Raw genomic sequence first — 15,538 nt, forward strand, 5'->3', positions numbered from 1 at the left:
TTGTAACAGATATGAGGGATAAAAATGATCACTTATCACCCACAACAAAACTTCAGACAGGATATTACTAGGCTAGCTAAATAAAATGTTTTGTATGGCCAAATGATATTTATCCAAACTAAATTAACCCAGAGGAGATGACACTGACTACAAGTACACATGAAAAAATATTGTTAACGGAAGTCATCTAGTATCAGCAATTTTAATGTAATTTGTCAGAAAATGTCACCTACATTTCCACGGCAACTATAATTTATTTCAGGATCTGTAGAATGGACTGTTGATTAGTTATGGCCTTGATATTCAATATGTCACAGTTTTAAGTATAACTGTCATTTTTTAAAGTAATGTTTTAAAGTAACAAGGGCAGTAGATAATAATTATTATTCAGATAGCAGCATGTATCATGTTTCTCTCTCTTCTCCCCATCTCATCCATACAGTACACCTCGCTGCTTAAGCAATGAAGCCAGCATGGACATTTTGTGACTGATAAAGAGCACATACACGAAGTGTATGCAAATACCACAGCATGGACATAGTTTTCTTTTCAGCAACAGTGACAATATGAAAAAAGTACACATTTCAGATATAAAATCTAACCAGATCAATGAGGTTTTAACTCAGATCCATAAACATAACAGCTCTTGGTTTTATCCTAAGCTGTCTATACATTTTGCTAAGGGGTGGGGTGGGGGTGGGGAGGCAAAAATTAAGGGAAAAAAAACCTCCTGGAAAATCTTCAGGGATCAAGAGTTATCAAGAGTTCATGAAGTAAGGAAATGTGATTTCAATGTTGCATTTAACAGCTGCTTCCTCAGGCAATGCACAAACCCTCTAAAGTGAAACGCCCATTTGGACCTGTGATTTGTATTATTAGTTTTCTTAGGATCAGAGGGTGTGTCACGATAAACTTATACCAACATCTGTGGGTGCTCCGGTTCTCTTCCCTGTTCCTACTACTCTAACCACTGCATTAAGATCTGGAGCCAACAATTTTACATATCTGTTTAAACACTCTTTGAACTGTATGAGTACTTTTCTTTGTATTAACTGGCATCTTCCAACTGCAAAGCGTTTAATCCCTTATTTGTAACAGGGTGTGCCAGCCTTTCCAAAAAAACCTGAATATAAATTATTTAGCCAAACATTTGAGATTAACCTAAACAAAAAAGCTAGAATGAGAAATAATGAATGTGAACTTCTGGGAGTATTTCCTAAAGAAACCAGCTTCTCTGCAAAATGCCAAGCTATCTGACATCTGCTGGGGATTCAATTCTGCATGACACTAATTTGGCTGATATGCCAGATCCAAATGTGCCATATAGTGCCCAAGTGTTATTTTACATAATAAAAATATAATTCAGCTATCATATTTTTATTGATACTTAATGTAATAACTCACTCTGAATGTCAGATCACGTGCAAGAGGAGAAGTGTTGAAATATTCAAAAATGGAATCTTGAAAGTCTGGAAGTTTGAGACCTGAAACCCAAAGCAGAACAGGCTTAGCTAAAAGGCAAAATCACAGGTGGTGTTGGAACTCTGTTAAGTAACAGTAGCTTTAATTACCTGAATCTGTTCTGTATTTTTCTTCCATTTTTTTCTTCAAACCTTCCATCTCTTCCAACAGTTCCCTATTTTTTGCTTCTGATTCCTTTAATTTACTAAAGCAACACAATATGATCAAAACTCAATGTGAAATATCTCAAAGGCAGAAATAGCAGTGCACAGAGTTGATAATTTCTGGCCCTACATCTCTGAGGTTTCATTTAATTCCTGGTCCTACATCCCATTTTGGAAATGAGGAGTGGCGATTTTTTTTTTTTTTTTAATATTCCCATTTTTAAGGCTGATAAATTTTATTTCCCCCCTGAACAGGTACCTCACTACTCTACTAGAGAGTGAAAACTGTACTTTAGACTCTTGCTATCATTGCAGATACCTGCCAAACAAAATTATTCTAAGAGTAGTTTGGCTTTTAATTCTCAAGAATACGCCTATTCTCAGCTTAGTCTAAGAAAAGGTATTGAATTTGCTTTTATGCTTTTTCCCCTCAGGTGCCAGAGGGAGAATGAGATCTGTATCTCATTACTAAGCTATTCACAGCAGTGAAACATTTACTTGAAGAAATCTTGAGGATTCTCATTTGACTATGTACGAAACATGTCTGTAGAACTGGATCTTTTTGGCAAAGTCCAATATCCCAAGCACAATGGGCCATTCTAAGAAAGTTGTTACTGTTCTAATCAGCAGTTTAGAAACTGGTTGAAAAAAACAGTTCTAAATCAAACAGAAAAACAGAACTGTTTTTCAAACCCAAAGAGAACCAAAGACCTTATTACCTTTCAAAAGACATATTTGCATCTTTAACTTTTCGTAGCTCTTCCTGAACTAGTTGTTTGGCACGAATTTCTGCATCAAGGGCTGACTGTAATTCCAGCCTGGCTGACATATCCAACTTCTGACTGCGTCGCACTTTCCAAAGTGGATCCTGTTGCAGTAAGTTACTGAACATTAATGTCAACAGTCTAAAGATATTTCTGTTCTTATTCAAAGACATAAATCAGTTTTTACACTGCTTCAAAGAATGCCCTTTAAGTTAGTTATGGACAGTGTACCTGCTGCATAGAAACTGGTCAACAGACAGGCTTTGTTACACAAAAATGAAGTAATGAGCAATTTTTGTATTGGTTAAACCAAACAAACACAATATGCTTGAAACCACAATACTGGATAACCAAGCATGGAAGTCAAACTGAGAGAACCCATTGAAAATACTTAGTTTTCATTGTCCAGTCTTGAAAAGAGGCATAAAACTTGCACAGTGACATACCAGGCTTCCAAACAGGAGATCAGTGTCAATATTTAATGTAAAACACACCAATCTAAAACATACTAGAAATGGCAAAACCATGAAAAATATGAAACGATCCAGGTCTTGAGATACCCAAGACACACAGAACACTCACCTAAACAATTCTTAGGCTTGCTAAGTAGTATATGCTATACTTCCGCATACAACACACAATTCTGCCCTCCTACCCCAAAAGCTAATGTTCTGAGCTTTACCAGGCACATTTGCAGTGTGGACTACATTTTTTACATTGCCTCTCTAGTCACACATGAACTTGCAGACATCAGTTGTGAAAAGAAGAGGCATTTTTTATGTTGAGAAATAATTGTCTTAGATCAGGTTCTGCTGAAGTTACAAACCCAGTTGTAATATAAAGAACAGAGAGTGTTATTAATCAGTGCATATTGTTTTATATTGTTCTTTTCTGGCTGTAGCTAAGAAGAAAATGCCAATTGCATTTGTTCTGATCTTTTTTCCTATTAAACTTCTCAATATTATAATAGTCTCTTGATGATGTAGGCAAATGTTAGCTCATAGGAAGTCGTAACTTTTTCTTATTCTCTCCTATTTATAGGTTTGGAAGGGGTGAGTAACTTTTTATTTCTACAAACCAGCAACAAATGGACTTTTTGCACAGCAGACTGTGTTGACTGGCATGGCTAGGGACATGAACTTCCATGCCTAGCTGCAAACGGCTCTCCCTTCCTTATGCAGGACATTTTGTACCTACCAAGGCAAAACAGCGGTTTTGTCTTTGAAACCATACTCTTTTGTGAGAGCTCTTCTATTTTGCAGATTTTGTTGGGAATTCATGTTACTACTGTGTGGGAAAGTTATGGCATAAGGTCTTATTGCTCTGCATGTAAACAAAGCTACATGTTCTCAGTGTGTCACAAGTTTGTAACAATATCTGTCAGCTAATACATGTTCACAAAAGAAAAACTTTGTTATCTCACAGTGTAATTAACATTATTCCCTAGCATCTTCCATACATTCCTGTATTCCTCTTTAATGGTTTAAGTTATTGCTTCTTCTCACTGTTTAACACAGTACTATTTAACGCAGTTTGTGATGGCAGATATTAGTATGAAACACCTCACCCTGTAATTCACAGAACTATCACAGAATGGTTAGGGTTGGAATAGACCTTAAAGATAACCTAGTTCCACCCCCACCGCCACAGGCAGGGTCACCTTTCAACTAGACAGGGCTGCTCAAAGCCCCATAAAACCTGGCCTTGAACACTGCAGGGATGGGATGTCCTCAACTTCTAACTATCAAATTCTGATCAGATTACCTAGTTGGATTTCACAAGCAATAGGCAAAAACTAGAAAGCAGAGCAGAGGATTTGTTATAAAATAATTCTGATTATGAACAGATAGCTGAAAGTAAAAATACAGCTTCTTAGATGTCCCCAGGACAGCCTGAATGCTTGCTGTTTTCTTACCAGTGTTCGTGACCCCAGACTAGAACTTCTCAATGATTCTAATTCTTCTGTCATCTTGGAAGCCAATGCTTGGAGATAGCCACGAGCATCCTTCTCATCACTTACCCTGTTGTACAATTGCAAACAACCGTTACTTAAAAGTTTCATGGCTCATAGCACCAAATACTGCAGCATGAAATAATCAGCGTCTGCACTGGATTTAGGGACATTAACAGAAATGGACTGAGCAGACAAAACTCTCCCGCAACGAGAAGCTGAATATATCTTAAATTGTCTGCTTCAGATTTTTCTTTTATCTGATTCTCTTGATTGTGGAGTTGCTAGGGAAACTGAAGTTTGCCTTCCACCATCAGCAAGAGTTCTGTGAAGATTCACTGTTATTGTTTAGAACATAATCTGCATATTGCTTGTTCAATTTTTATAAGGGCTACTTTCAAGTCCTTCTTGTTTTACATGCTGAAAATACTTGCACACAGCTTGCTAAAACAGCAAATAACAGAGGGAAGAACTGACCTGTAAATGAAGTGCAAGTGCTTGCCTAGTGCAGCTAGTGACGGCCTATATGTTAATATGGACCATTTAAATCATAATCATCTTCCTGAGTTTATCAAAATATTCCAATGTGGGTGATTTAATGAACACATTAGAGACAAAGCAAGTTGATTCCAAAACCCTCTCCTATGTTCTTAGTAGCATCTGACAATTTCATATGCATTACTACTTTGCAATAGTAGACTAGAAAGCAGAAGAGAGAGGGTTAATCAATACTCAAAAGTACCATGCTTTTGTTGGTCCCAGACACAGAGAAAGGGTCTACATATACTTTTGAAAAAAAAAAAAAAAAAGCCAATCAGTATTTCAGAGGTTGAAAAAGGCCATCTGATCTCTGAACAGCACATACCATTGAATAATCTCTGCAATCTGAGCTTCCCAGTGAGCAACAGACTCCTTCTTTGCTGCTAGGTCTTGGAGCTCATCTTCCAGCTGCCTGTTCTGTGCTGTTAATTTGTCCACAAAGGAGCAGAGCTGAAATAAAAAAATAATTTTACTTTGCAACTTATGTCAGTTTCAGACTTTTTACACATGCATATGTCTACACACCTATAGAATCTGACCAAACGAGACCATCCTGGGCTATCCAGAACAGACCAAAGAGCTGGAAGTAGTTCTTTTTTTGTGGAACTGGAGGCTAGCTCCTTAGCACAGAAGAAAATATTGCCAGTTCACACAAAACAAAGGAAAAAGAGAAAGCAAGTGCAGCGGTCATTGAGAAGAATGAGGTTTAACTGTAAGCAGGCAGGCAGTCTTTTGTAAATGCTTTGCTCTTCGTGCTGCCTTCATGAAGGAATCAGAAGGTGATGCTCTCTGAGCTGTGGAAATCAATCTCACAACTGAGATGCTAAAGTTACTGTTTAGCTAGATCTCTGATGTTTATATGGCAAAAACCAACTTATTTTATTCAGATACTGCCTGAACACTCACAGATCATGTTCTCACCAATGAGAAGATTACTTCAACATCAGAAAGTAAGAAAGTTAAGAATTATATTTTGCTTAAAAATATTCCTTAAAATAATTACCCTCTCATTTTCTGTTGTTAGCTTTTTATTGTCTTCCAAGAGCATAGATCTTTCACGCTCATACTTGTCTTTCATTGTTCCTACTGCTTCCTCCATTTCACTGTGCCTAAGAACAAGAAATAGAAACACACTGTAACACTGCTGACCCTGTAGACTGGGATTTTCAAACAGGAATAAACAGAGTTAAGGTGAAATACCAGCCCACACAGATATCTATGCAATGCAATACACAAAAAAAGAAATCCATAATGAATGAAACATGCCCAAAAGCTTACCTCTCTCGCTTTGTTTTCTCTAATTTATCCTTTAATATCATGATCTCTTTCTGCAGTGCAAGCTGATGGCTCTCTGAATCATGTACTTCCTTTTTCACATTTTTGACTTCCAAGACATGTGATGCTTCTCGTCGGACCAACTCCTCTTCATAAAATAGGATTTTCTTTTCCAGCTCAGACTTAATTTTGGAAAGCTCCTGCTGATGCTCTAGTGTGGCACCTGCTGTCCGGCCTCCCTGCTTCAGCTGCAGAAGATGATAAATCATCAGGAAGAGATTATAAGACCTATATTTTGGGAATATGATTTAAAATTAGAACTGTCCAATTGGTGGCACTGGGGAAAATTTTTATTTGGCACTAATTTAAAAAGGGGCTGTATCCAAGCATTAACCCCCTAAGTGACTGCTCCTGCTTCCATGACCCTAATAAGGGATTCAAAAGGGTTGCAGAGATAACAGATTTGGACTACATTGGTTTAATATCTGCTTAGAATCTAAATACACCGGACATTTTCAAGACGTTGATGTACAATGAGATATTTGAGTCTTTCAAGCAAGAAAAGAAAAGAAATCCTAACAGGATTTATTAGGTCAGGTTTCTAGTAATGCTGTAGTTTCAAGGCTCCCACAGATATCAACAGTTGAGTAAGCAAAGCTATTTCAGCTCTTTATGCCATGAGTAAACATTTGTCAAAAAACATGAACCTTTAGTGCTTCCAGTTCATTTTCCAGTTGTTTGGAGAAGACCTCACTGTGCTCACGAAGCTTGCGTTCTTTTGATGCTTCTGCTACAACTTCTTCAAGTTGGGCTTCCAGCTGTAATGAGCAATTTTAAGTCATTTCAGTACAAGACAGTGATATCTGTGTCATTCATTTCCTTTCCTCCATATGGAAGAGCAGCAAGTTTTCCTTATTTCTATTTTATGTTACACCACTATAACAATAATCTCAATGTCATAATTGTTTTCCTTTCAGTTATCCAGGCATCCATCTGTCTCATGCAGTAGAGCTATTACTATATGACTATTTGTACTGATACAAACTACAATATGTGCAGGGATAACTGCATGGCTTCTATTAATGCTAAAAGAAGGAAATGGCACTAGGAAGTCATTGCAGTTGTGAAAGAAGTAAGTCTCCCACATTTACAGGTCAGCTCCATGCCTCACTATCTACTAAGTCAACCTTTGAGCCCAATAATTGCAAAATACTTCAAACACGAACACTAAACACTTTTACCTTGCAATTAAGGAAAAAATAAACTTGATCATCCATTTATCAACTTCAGGAAGCTTATCAGAAAGACAATTTAGATTTAGTGGCAACTAAGGCAACTGCTGCAATTCAAGTAACAGTGGCACAGTTTTAAAACCTGACAGGAAGAGCAAGATTTGTTTTTCTGTATTCAAAATCAACTAGCAAAGTTGTTTTCAAAAGGTTTGTATTTAGAATTGTGGGCCAAAGTAATGAACTTACAGACTATGTTCTGAATAGAAGAATGATACAGTCATTAGGAAAGGGAGAACAGAGGAATTTACAATGACAAGAACAGGAGAATATTTAACTGAATAAGTAACAACATTTGAATGCCCCTGCTGCACTCTGCTGTAGAGACAAGGTTCCACAGCCCTACAAATCAAATATGGTGCCATAGCCCTTCAACCTTCCCACTTAACTACCACTTCTTATTCAAGGATAAGTCTGAGAAAACTTCATATCTTAACTACATTTTCATAGACTGCCCTTCAATTTGCCAGACGTTTTCAAGCAATGTTTATAAAGCAACAAATTTCTCTTCTACACTCAGAAAATACATAAAATTTCATGATTTTTCAGGGATTAAAATACTTCAGGTAAACCACAATAGCTGTTTTTTCTGCCCTCTTCTGGTTATTCACTTCATCTTATGTAAAACTATAAATTGCTTATAATACTAATTGGAAATTAACTTGCTTAAAGATACTACAGACTTTCTCTACAACGACTAACTACAGAGGAAGGAAAACCACACATTTAGTCTGTATCAACATTCCTCCCCCCAGCTGAACAGAAAAATTCAGCTAAAAAAAGTTAAAATACTCCAATGTTAAAGCACCTGAAGACAATTACAAGCTGACTATGAGTCTTCAAGAATCAAAACATAAGGAACTAAGAAGCTGGGCCTATAGTAAGAATGGTTTTCTCCAAAATAAAAATCAGCCTTGGTTCATTTCCCAATACATGAGTAAAACATTTAGAAAAAAAGTCAAGATGTCCTTTGTGAAATGTAGTAAAGTTAAATGGAAGAGGAATTGGGGCAATTTCTTACAGATGGACAAAGTAAATTATTGTTAACAGTCCAAATTTTTCAGTACAATTACATAAGAGATACTGGATAAGCAGCAGCTGAAACATGTTAGCTATTTTATCAAGCTACCTCTTTTCTGATCTTCTCTGATTTACGGATGTCCTGTCTCATAGCATCAATTTTCTGCATGCTCATTTCCACCTCTTCTTCTTTGTCACGAAGTTGCCGGGACAGCTTCTGCTTTTGAGACCGCAGGTCTCCCATCCTCTCGCTGAGCTCAGAGAACTCCTGCACAGCTAGCTTTCTCTGCTGGTGGGCATCCCTCAGTTCTTTGGACTGTGTCTTTAATCTCTCTGAGGCTTCTACAAGTTGCTGGTTTAAATAAAAAAAAAAATATAATATAGGGTCATAAACCAGATCCCCTCACCTCTTCCTAGTACGGGCTCAGCCCCATCCCAGTACAAATGGCCTGACCCAGTACAAACTGGCAGCTGTAGCCCAAAGCCCCTGAGGATGGCAGGAAGCATGCTGATGTTTGATGTAATGTTAGTCAAACCTCTGAGGAGCAGGGAGTTCCACTCAATGACCCTTATGGGTCCCCACTTGAGATCTTTTGTGATTTGAACCCCATATATTCTTTCCAAGGAAAAAGGAACTGGACATACATAAGCATCACTTGAAAGCTCAACCACCCCACATCAATTCTAAATATTATTTTTAATTCTTAATTTACACTTTTGTTTGTTTTCTGGCTAAGCAGCTGCACTGACATCCCAAGACAGCAGTTACTCTGCATCTAGTGTGGCAGCTTCAAGAATACCACCTCACTTCTAAATAATGTACCTGTACAACAGTAACCATTTTTAAAGGAATGTTTATGCAGACAGCACACTGAATGCACCCATCAAATACACTGTACCAGCACAGAGATGCTGCTGCAAATCTTGTGAAATTCTTCAGAAAACTGAGAAAGGTTCCTTAGTACAAACAAACTGTGAAGTTCCCATACTTAAAAGTTTAAAATCTGTTTCCCCATTCCCCCTTCAAATCTAGTTTAAAGCTCTTTCACTGAGCCCTTCTAACTCCTGTGTAAAGATCCTTTTCCCACTGAGACAAGTGTACCCCATCTGTCACAAGCAGGACCGGTGTCATGTAAACCAACCCAAAACAGAACAATTCTGCCAGTGACACCAGGCTAGAACCAGCTATTGATCTGCTGGCTCTTCCTGTTTCTTCCCTCTTTATTCCCTGAAACCAGAAGGATAGAGGAGAACACTACTTGTGCTCTTGACCCCTTAACCACTTGTCCCAAAGTCCTGAAGTCTCTCTTGGTTGCCCTCAGACTTCTACTGGAACAGTTAAGAATAATTTACATTTAAACTAAACCCATTCTTTAGGTGCTTGTTCCATCTAGCAGAACACTGTTGAGATAAGCAAGATGCCTAGCAACTTCCAAAAATGAAGGTGTGCTACTTTGGAAAACTACTGCACTGCTAACGAAATTTAACAGGTTCACCGAATTCTCTGTAGAGTTTTAAAAAGCAGTATTTGAAACACTAAAATTTCAATCACAACAGAACTGTTCTATATGTACTTTGCAAGACTATTTTTAAATGTATCTATCTTTGAATCAATACCTTATGAAGCTCCTCCTTTTCTTGCCGCAGCACTCTGCACTGCTTTTCTAGTCCTTTCAACCTGTGCATTGAGTCTTCATGTTCTTGTCGGAAAGCCATTGCATCTGCAAGCTGTCCTTCCAGTTTACTTATATCTGTAGATTAGTGCATATTAAAGATAACTGGTCCCAGATTTACACCAATAAAGGAAGCAACATTACTCAAGCGAACTTGCATCACTTTGCTTGGAAAATCAACTTGTTTCCTGTCCTCACCATTATAGACTAAGGTAATCCTGGCTCACTGACACCTCCAAATAATTTTAATATTCTCAGCCTATTAAAGAAATCCTCTTAAGGCTGTGATCTCTAAGTGAAAAAGCCTTAGCACAGGGCTTTATTTTGGTTTTGAGGAAAGCATCTTCTAGCCCTTGAAAACACTGAAATAAAACTGATTTGCTCTAATATCAGTTCTAGTAATTTGTCTTGTAAATAGTTTTCATTATATAACAAGCAAGGTTGCAGTCAGTCATTAGTGCATCCAGCAAGACAGGAAAAGACTATTTCCTAGAGTAAATAAGAACTAAGAGTCTGGGAAGGAAATACCATCCTGCACGAGCAAGGCTGGAGACCTAACTGACCATATCCCTGAGAATTCACTCTCAAAGAAAATGTAACAAATTTGATTTGAAATTATCACCATTCAGTGCAAAGGAACCACCTTTATTATTTCTGCTCAGTCTTAAAGTTGGCAAGAAAACCAACTGCCAATCTCTATCTCCATCTGGTTTTAATTACTCTTTATTTAAACAAATAAATAAGAAATTGCACAAGGAATAACCGTCCCTCTCAAGTTCCACTGATGTCTGTGGCAGAACAGGAAATTGTACCTGAATCCCAATTCAGGGATCCCAAGCACTGCTGTAACGATTAAAGTATTATTCCTTTTCTCACTTCAGCACAAACCTCCTCCCACCCTACACGAACCAATGCCACTTGTTAAAACAGACCTTACTGTTACTTTCTATATTTAAAAGGACACAACGGATGAAAAGCTAGATAAACTTGAACCATTTGCAGAAGTAGCCCCTTAACCTATTTTGATTTAAACCTAACTCCAGCATATACTAGAATAGCCTTTTTTGGAAGGATAATCTGTGTAGGAGAGCTGACTTTTACAATGCATGTACCTAACAAAGTGGGTATATTGCCAAACTGCAGGGAGGAAAAAAACAACCCAGCATAACAAACTCAGCATCTGAACTCACTTATGCTATCCTACAGGCCCCTATAAACCTCTCAGCCAGGTCATTAGGGTTCAAAACTACCATTTTGTTTATCACCAATTTCCAATTAACAATTAGATGCTAACAGGAGGTTTGCATGGATAAACTAATAGCATTGTCAGACAACAGATTTTCAGTGACATGGATGAGTCAGCCTTCTCTCAGGACAGATGCCAGTATTTGTTTTTCTGCAACGCTCAATGCTTCCTAATTAATGCATGACCAGACAAACACAAAGTGAACAGGAGCTCAGAAATATTTAAATGTGAACTATTATTATACATCTCCACACTTATCCTCTTACGTTACTAAAGAGCAACTAGTCTTTTCTCCCCACTGTCTCTTACACCTGTCTCCAGGTAAAATCCCTCGGAAACAATACTCCCCCAGAAAAAGGAGAAGAGAACAAGATCTGCTGAGATTTTTAGGGAAACAAGGATCACAGAAAATATTTAACTGAAACCATCCACACAATTCATCATACTCTAGACTCTCCATGATAGTATAATGCTATCAGGCCAAGCAATTGGAAAAAAAGGTGTTCATCTGGAAAAACTGAAATGCCTCTTAGTATTGAACGAGACTGTTACAAACCCTTTGCTTTTTAGCACCTCAAGAACATTAATTCTACTTATTGCACAAAACCAGTGCAAAACATTACTAGGAAGAGCAAAATAAATTGCATTACTATAATTACTTTGACAGAGGCTTACCTGTTAATTTGTTTTTCAACCGTTCAATTTCTTCATTTAATTTTTTAATCTCCTTATCACGGCTTGTATTTACTGTAACACACACTGGACCCTGGAGGTTCTGCATTGTCTGTGTAGATTCTTAAACACAGAAAAAGAAGGACAAGGCTTTCAATAAAATACATTCCCATTCCTCCTAACGAGCAGAATTAAGAATACTAACAGATAGAAACCACCAACCTTGCAGTTTTCTGTTTAAATCCTGCTTTTCTTGCTCTAATTTCCGTATTTTCTTTTCATAGCCTTCTATTTGTGAACTGCTCTTTAAGTCACGCTGGACATCCGTATCTTTGGTTACAGTGTCAGACTGCATTGCACTCTTTAAAGTGCCTCTATCAGATAAAGAGCTGAAAACAAGTACCTAAATTAGAACATTTTAATAAATACCCACAGCAGACTATAGCAGTGACATGATGGAATTCCAACAAATATCCACCTTAAATTTACAAGAACAATTAGTGCAGTAATTACTACTGTTGAGACAACTGTCAAGGTAGATAAAGTTGTTACTTCCTAGCTACTGTGTATGCTGCTGTAGAATTAGGATACCTGCATTCAGGACTTTAATAACACAGATGTATATTCCCTTTACAAGGCATAATTTTGCCAAAATTATTGAAAACGTTAACTCTCCCATGCCAAAGGTTATCAAAAGTGAGCAACTTTTTCCATGCTCAGAACCAACTACATTATCTTAGACTACCAGCAGGATTTCAGAGCTAATGAGCTAATCACGAACTGTTCCTGGCAACATTGACAAGACTTACACTCAGCTTCTCAGTGAAGAAACAGCAAGTTTATTGAAGTGACCATATGAATTGGTCACTTTTATTGACTTCACCAATTGAAGTGACACATCTAGTTCCTTAACTTTCATTCATTTCAAATAAAATATTAAATACAAAAGTAACTATTCTTGGCAGGCATGACTAAAATATGTTCAGACACTTGGAAAAAAAGGAAAGGATGAAAGTTTATCCACAGGTATACCTATGGACATCAACCTTTCTACATGTTTAGAAATATGAGAATTCCCTGGCACTAGCTGCCTTCAGGAAACAAGTTTAATGAACAACAAATCCTTTGCTTACCTATCAGTTGTGTATGTAAACCCAACGAATGGTAAATGCAATCCAGAAAAGCCTGTATGAGAACTTGGTGGCACCACTTCCTGCATGAAAATAATGTGCATGAAAATTCAGAAGAGAATCAATAAGAGCTAAAGACATTCGAGTTAGATTCAACAGTTAAAGACAGACAGCTTACAGAAAGACTTTTCCTAGTGTATACCAAGTAACAATTGGCATCTACTCTTCATTGTAGAGACTACCACTGTCTCCGGACGAACTTTATTTCAAATTAGGTCACTTAATACAATGACCTGAATTTAGGAGCCTCTTGAACTGGCACTTGAAAAGGTAGCAGTTCAAAGTACAATGCAACCAGTAAAAGAAAAGCCTAAATTTCAAGTTCCTAATTAAACCTGGCACTAATATGCATGCTATTAGTTTTAGTATGCTGGCTACTGTTAGACACATAATCAAGAGACAAGCCAAAAGCTCTTCATTTCTTGGAATACAAACTGATAAACAAAATGCCACAAAGCCCTCTGGTTCCTGTTGACTCGAATTTGTAAACTACCTCTCAACAGAAATGGAGGAGGGCAACACCTATGTACCCAGTCTGAAAACCAACCTCCTGGTTCTTAAAGGAGTGGAGAAGTAGCCATGTGAGTTTTCTCTCACCTGGACAGCTGTGATCGCAAGCTGCATGGAGAATACATGCGTATTTCCGAAGACAGATTTTTTTATTTTATTTTATTTAATAAATCCAAAAACTAGCTCCTTGGAAAGGTTTAAACGAAAAGTACAACTAAGGGTTTTGTTTCTTCTTCCCACCTAAATATGTTTAGCTTGGACTATGTAACAGCAGTCAATTCTGGCAAGTGCTACCATTTAGAATCATAGAACGGTTTGGGTTGGAAAGGACCTTAGCTTGCATATTCTCATCAGTAGTATTTAAGAGAAAGACTCACTGGATTTCTTAATACATCATCATCTACATCAAAGTTTGAGGTGTCAGAAGGACTGCTAACATCTGGAATGTAAGGTGCTTCTAGGTTTCGGATGTTATCCCAATTAAGTCCTTCAAAGAATGCATGAGACTTAAAATCCTCTATTCCATTCTGTCCCAGTCTACGCTCCCTACTGCAGATAAGTCGCTGAATAAGATCTTTTGCTTCTTCAGATACATCTGTAACATGCGATGGAAACTGAAATCGTTCCTAGAAAAAAAAAAAAACAGAAACATTTTTAGAGAAGGAATCCACTCCAGAACCTTCAATGGCAGTTTCAAAAGGAATGTGCTAAATTACACCAACAGCATTCAAAACAAATAGTCAGACGTTGTTCTAGTTCCCGCAAGCAGTGGCAGAGTACAATGCAGTACATTCAGTGACAGAATTTTGTCTTAAAATGGATTTTGAGGACAAGTAATCATTTCTCAATTTCCTTAATACAGATCTGTTTGAAACTAACTGCAATTACAGTAACTCTACTGGAAAAAGCAAAGTCTTCTTTTTTTAAAGACATACAGGAATTTTGACACACTACAATACATTAAAGATCATACGGTAAAGGCAGACCCTCACTGATCCCCTAAAGACATACTCCTTGAAATTTTACTGATTTAAACTTTTACAAATCCATGACAGTAGTCAATTCTTTACAAAACACTGCTATACTTAAAGATGCATTTTTTTAATTTCTAGGTTAAATACTTTTTTTTTTTGCAAAACATCATCTATTATTAACATAAACAAACAGAAGATCTAAAAACTGTACTTACTACTAACGTCTGAAATTATTCTACATAAAAATCAGGAAACCTTTTTCTGTATTTTAGCTTACCAATACTACCACTGTATAGTCAAGATGAGCTTTGTGTTTTGTTTTTTGTTTTTTTTCCAGTAAAGGACAATAGCATGTGTGTGTGTGTACATATATATGTGTATATATATATATGGTGTGTGTAAATATATATCTGTGTGTATATATATAACATATATATAGCTACATTTGCAACCAGTTAGTTAACTGAAGAAATTTAAGTAAGAGAGATATTAATATTCATCACACCAAGGGTTTCATCTCTGGCAAAAATTTAATGTCTTATTCATCACTGCTTCACTGTGAGAGCACAGCATTGTAAACACCAGCTAACTGCACTCATCCTGGGGAGAAGAAAATGCAACAACATACCCTGTAACTGCTTCTAGCTGCCTAGGATGACTAGGCATACAAACACATCCTCCTAATAAAGCATTTGAAAGTACATCATGCACTGGTTTACACTTATTCTTTAATATTCAAAATGAACCCAAAAGTTCCGTCGCTTCTCTACCACTTTGACCCTGGACAAAGCCCCGACCTCATGTTCTTC

At 37.2% G+C, this 15,538-nt stretch overlaps 1 protein-coding gene across 15 annotated transcripts in view; it reads right to left on the minus strand.

The window, feature by feature from the left end:
* CDC42BPB (CDC42 binding protein kinase beta) overlaps positions 1–15,538 on the minus strand; it is a 96,840-nt gene that overhangs the window by 24,055 nt on the left and 57,247 nt on the right. For all 15 annotated transcript variants that reach the window (XR_008970623.1, XM_057397113.1, XM_057397112.1 and 12 more), the window contains exons 8-21: positions 14,133–14,381; positions 13,189–13,268; positions 12,278–12,444; positions 12,059–12,178; positions 10,082–10,215; positions 8,574–8,816; positions 6,863–6,973; positions 6,159–6,403; positions 5,884–5,989; positions 5,206–5,330; positions 4,305–4,410; positions 2,345–2,493; positions 1,572–1,666; positions 1,405–1,484 (exon numbers count right to left, since the gene is read on the minus strand). Coding sequence is in view for 14 of the 15 variants with exons in the window: in XM_057397113.1 (XP_057253096.1) it covers positions 1,405–1,484; positions 1,572–1,666; positions 2,345–2,493; positions 4,305–4,410; positions 5,206–5,330; positions 5,884–5,989; positions 6,159–6,403; positions 6,863–6,973; positions 8,574–8,816; positions 10,082–10,215; positions 12,059–12,178; positions 12,278–12,444; positions 13,189–13,268; positions 14,133–14,381 (2,010 nt within the window). In the remaining variant the exon portion in view is untranslated. The remainder of the gene's footprint in view (positions 1–1,404; positions 1,485–1,571; positions 1,667–2,344; positions 2,494–4,304; positions 4,411–5,205; positions 5,331–5,883; positions 5,990–6,158; positions 6,404–6,862; positions 6,974–8,573; positions 8,817–10,081; positions 10,216–12,058; positions 12,179–12,277; positions 12,445–13,188; positions 13,269–14,132; positions 14,382–15,538) is intronic.

This window comes from Pezoporus wallicus, unplaced genomic scaffold (assembly GCF_028554395.1).
Source record: "Pezoporus wallicus isolate ANWC-B61680 ecotype Strahan unplaced genomic scaffold, APGP_CSIRO_Pwel_v1 contig_7068, whole genome shotgun sequence".
In the NCBI taxonomy this organism is placed as follows: Eukaryota; Metazoa; Chordata; class Aves; order Psittaciformes; family Psittacidae; genus Pezoporus; species Pezoporus wallicus.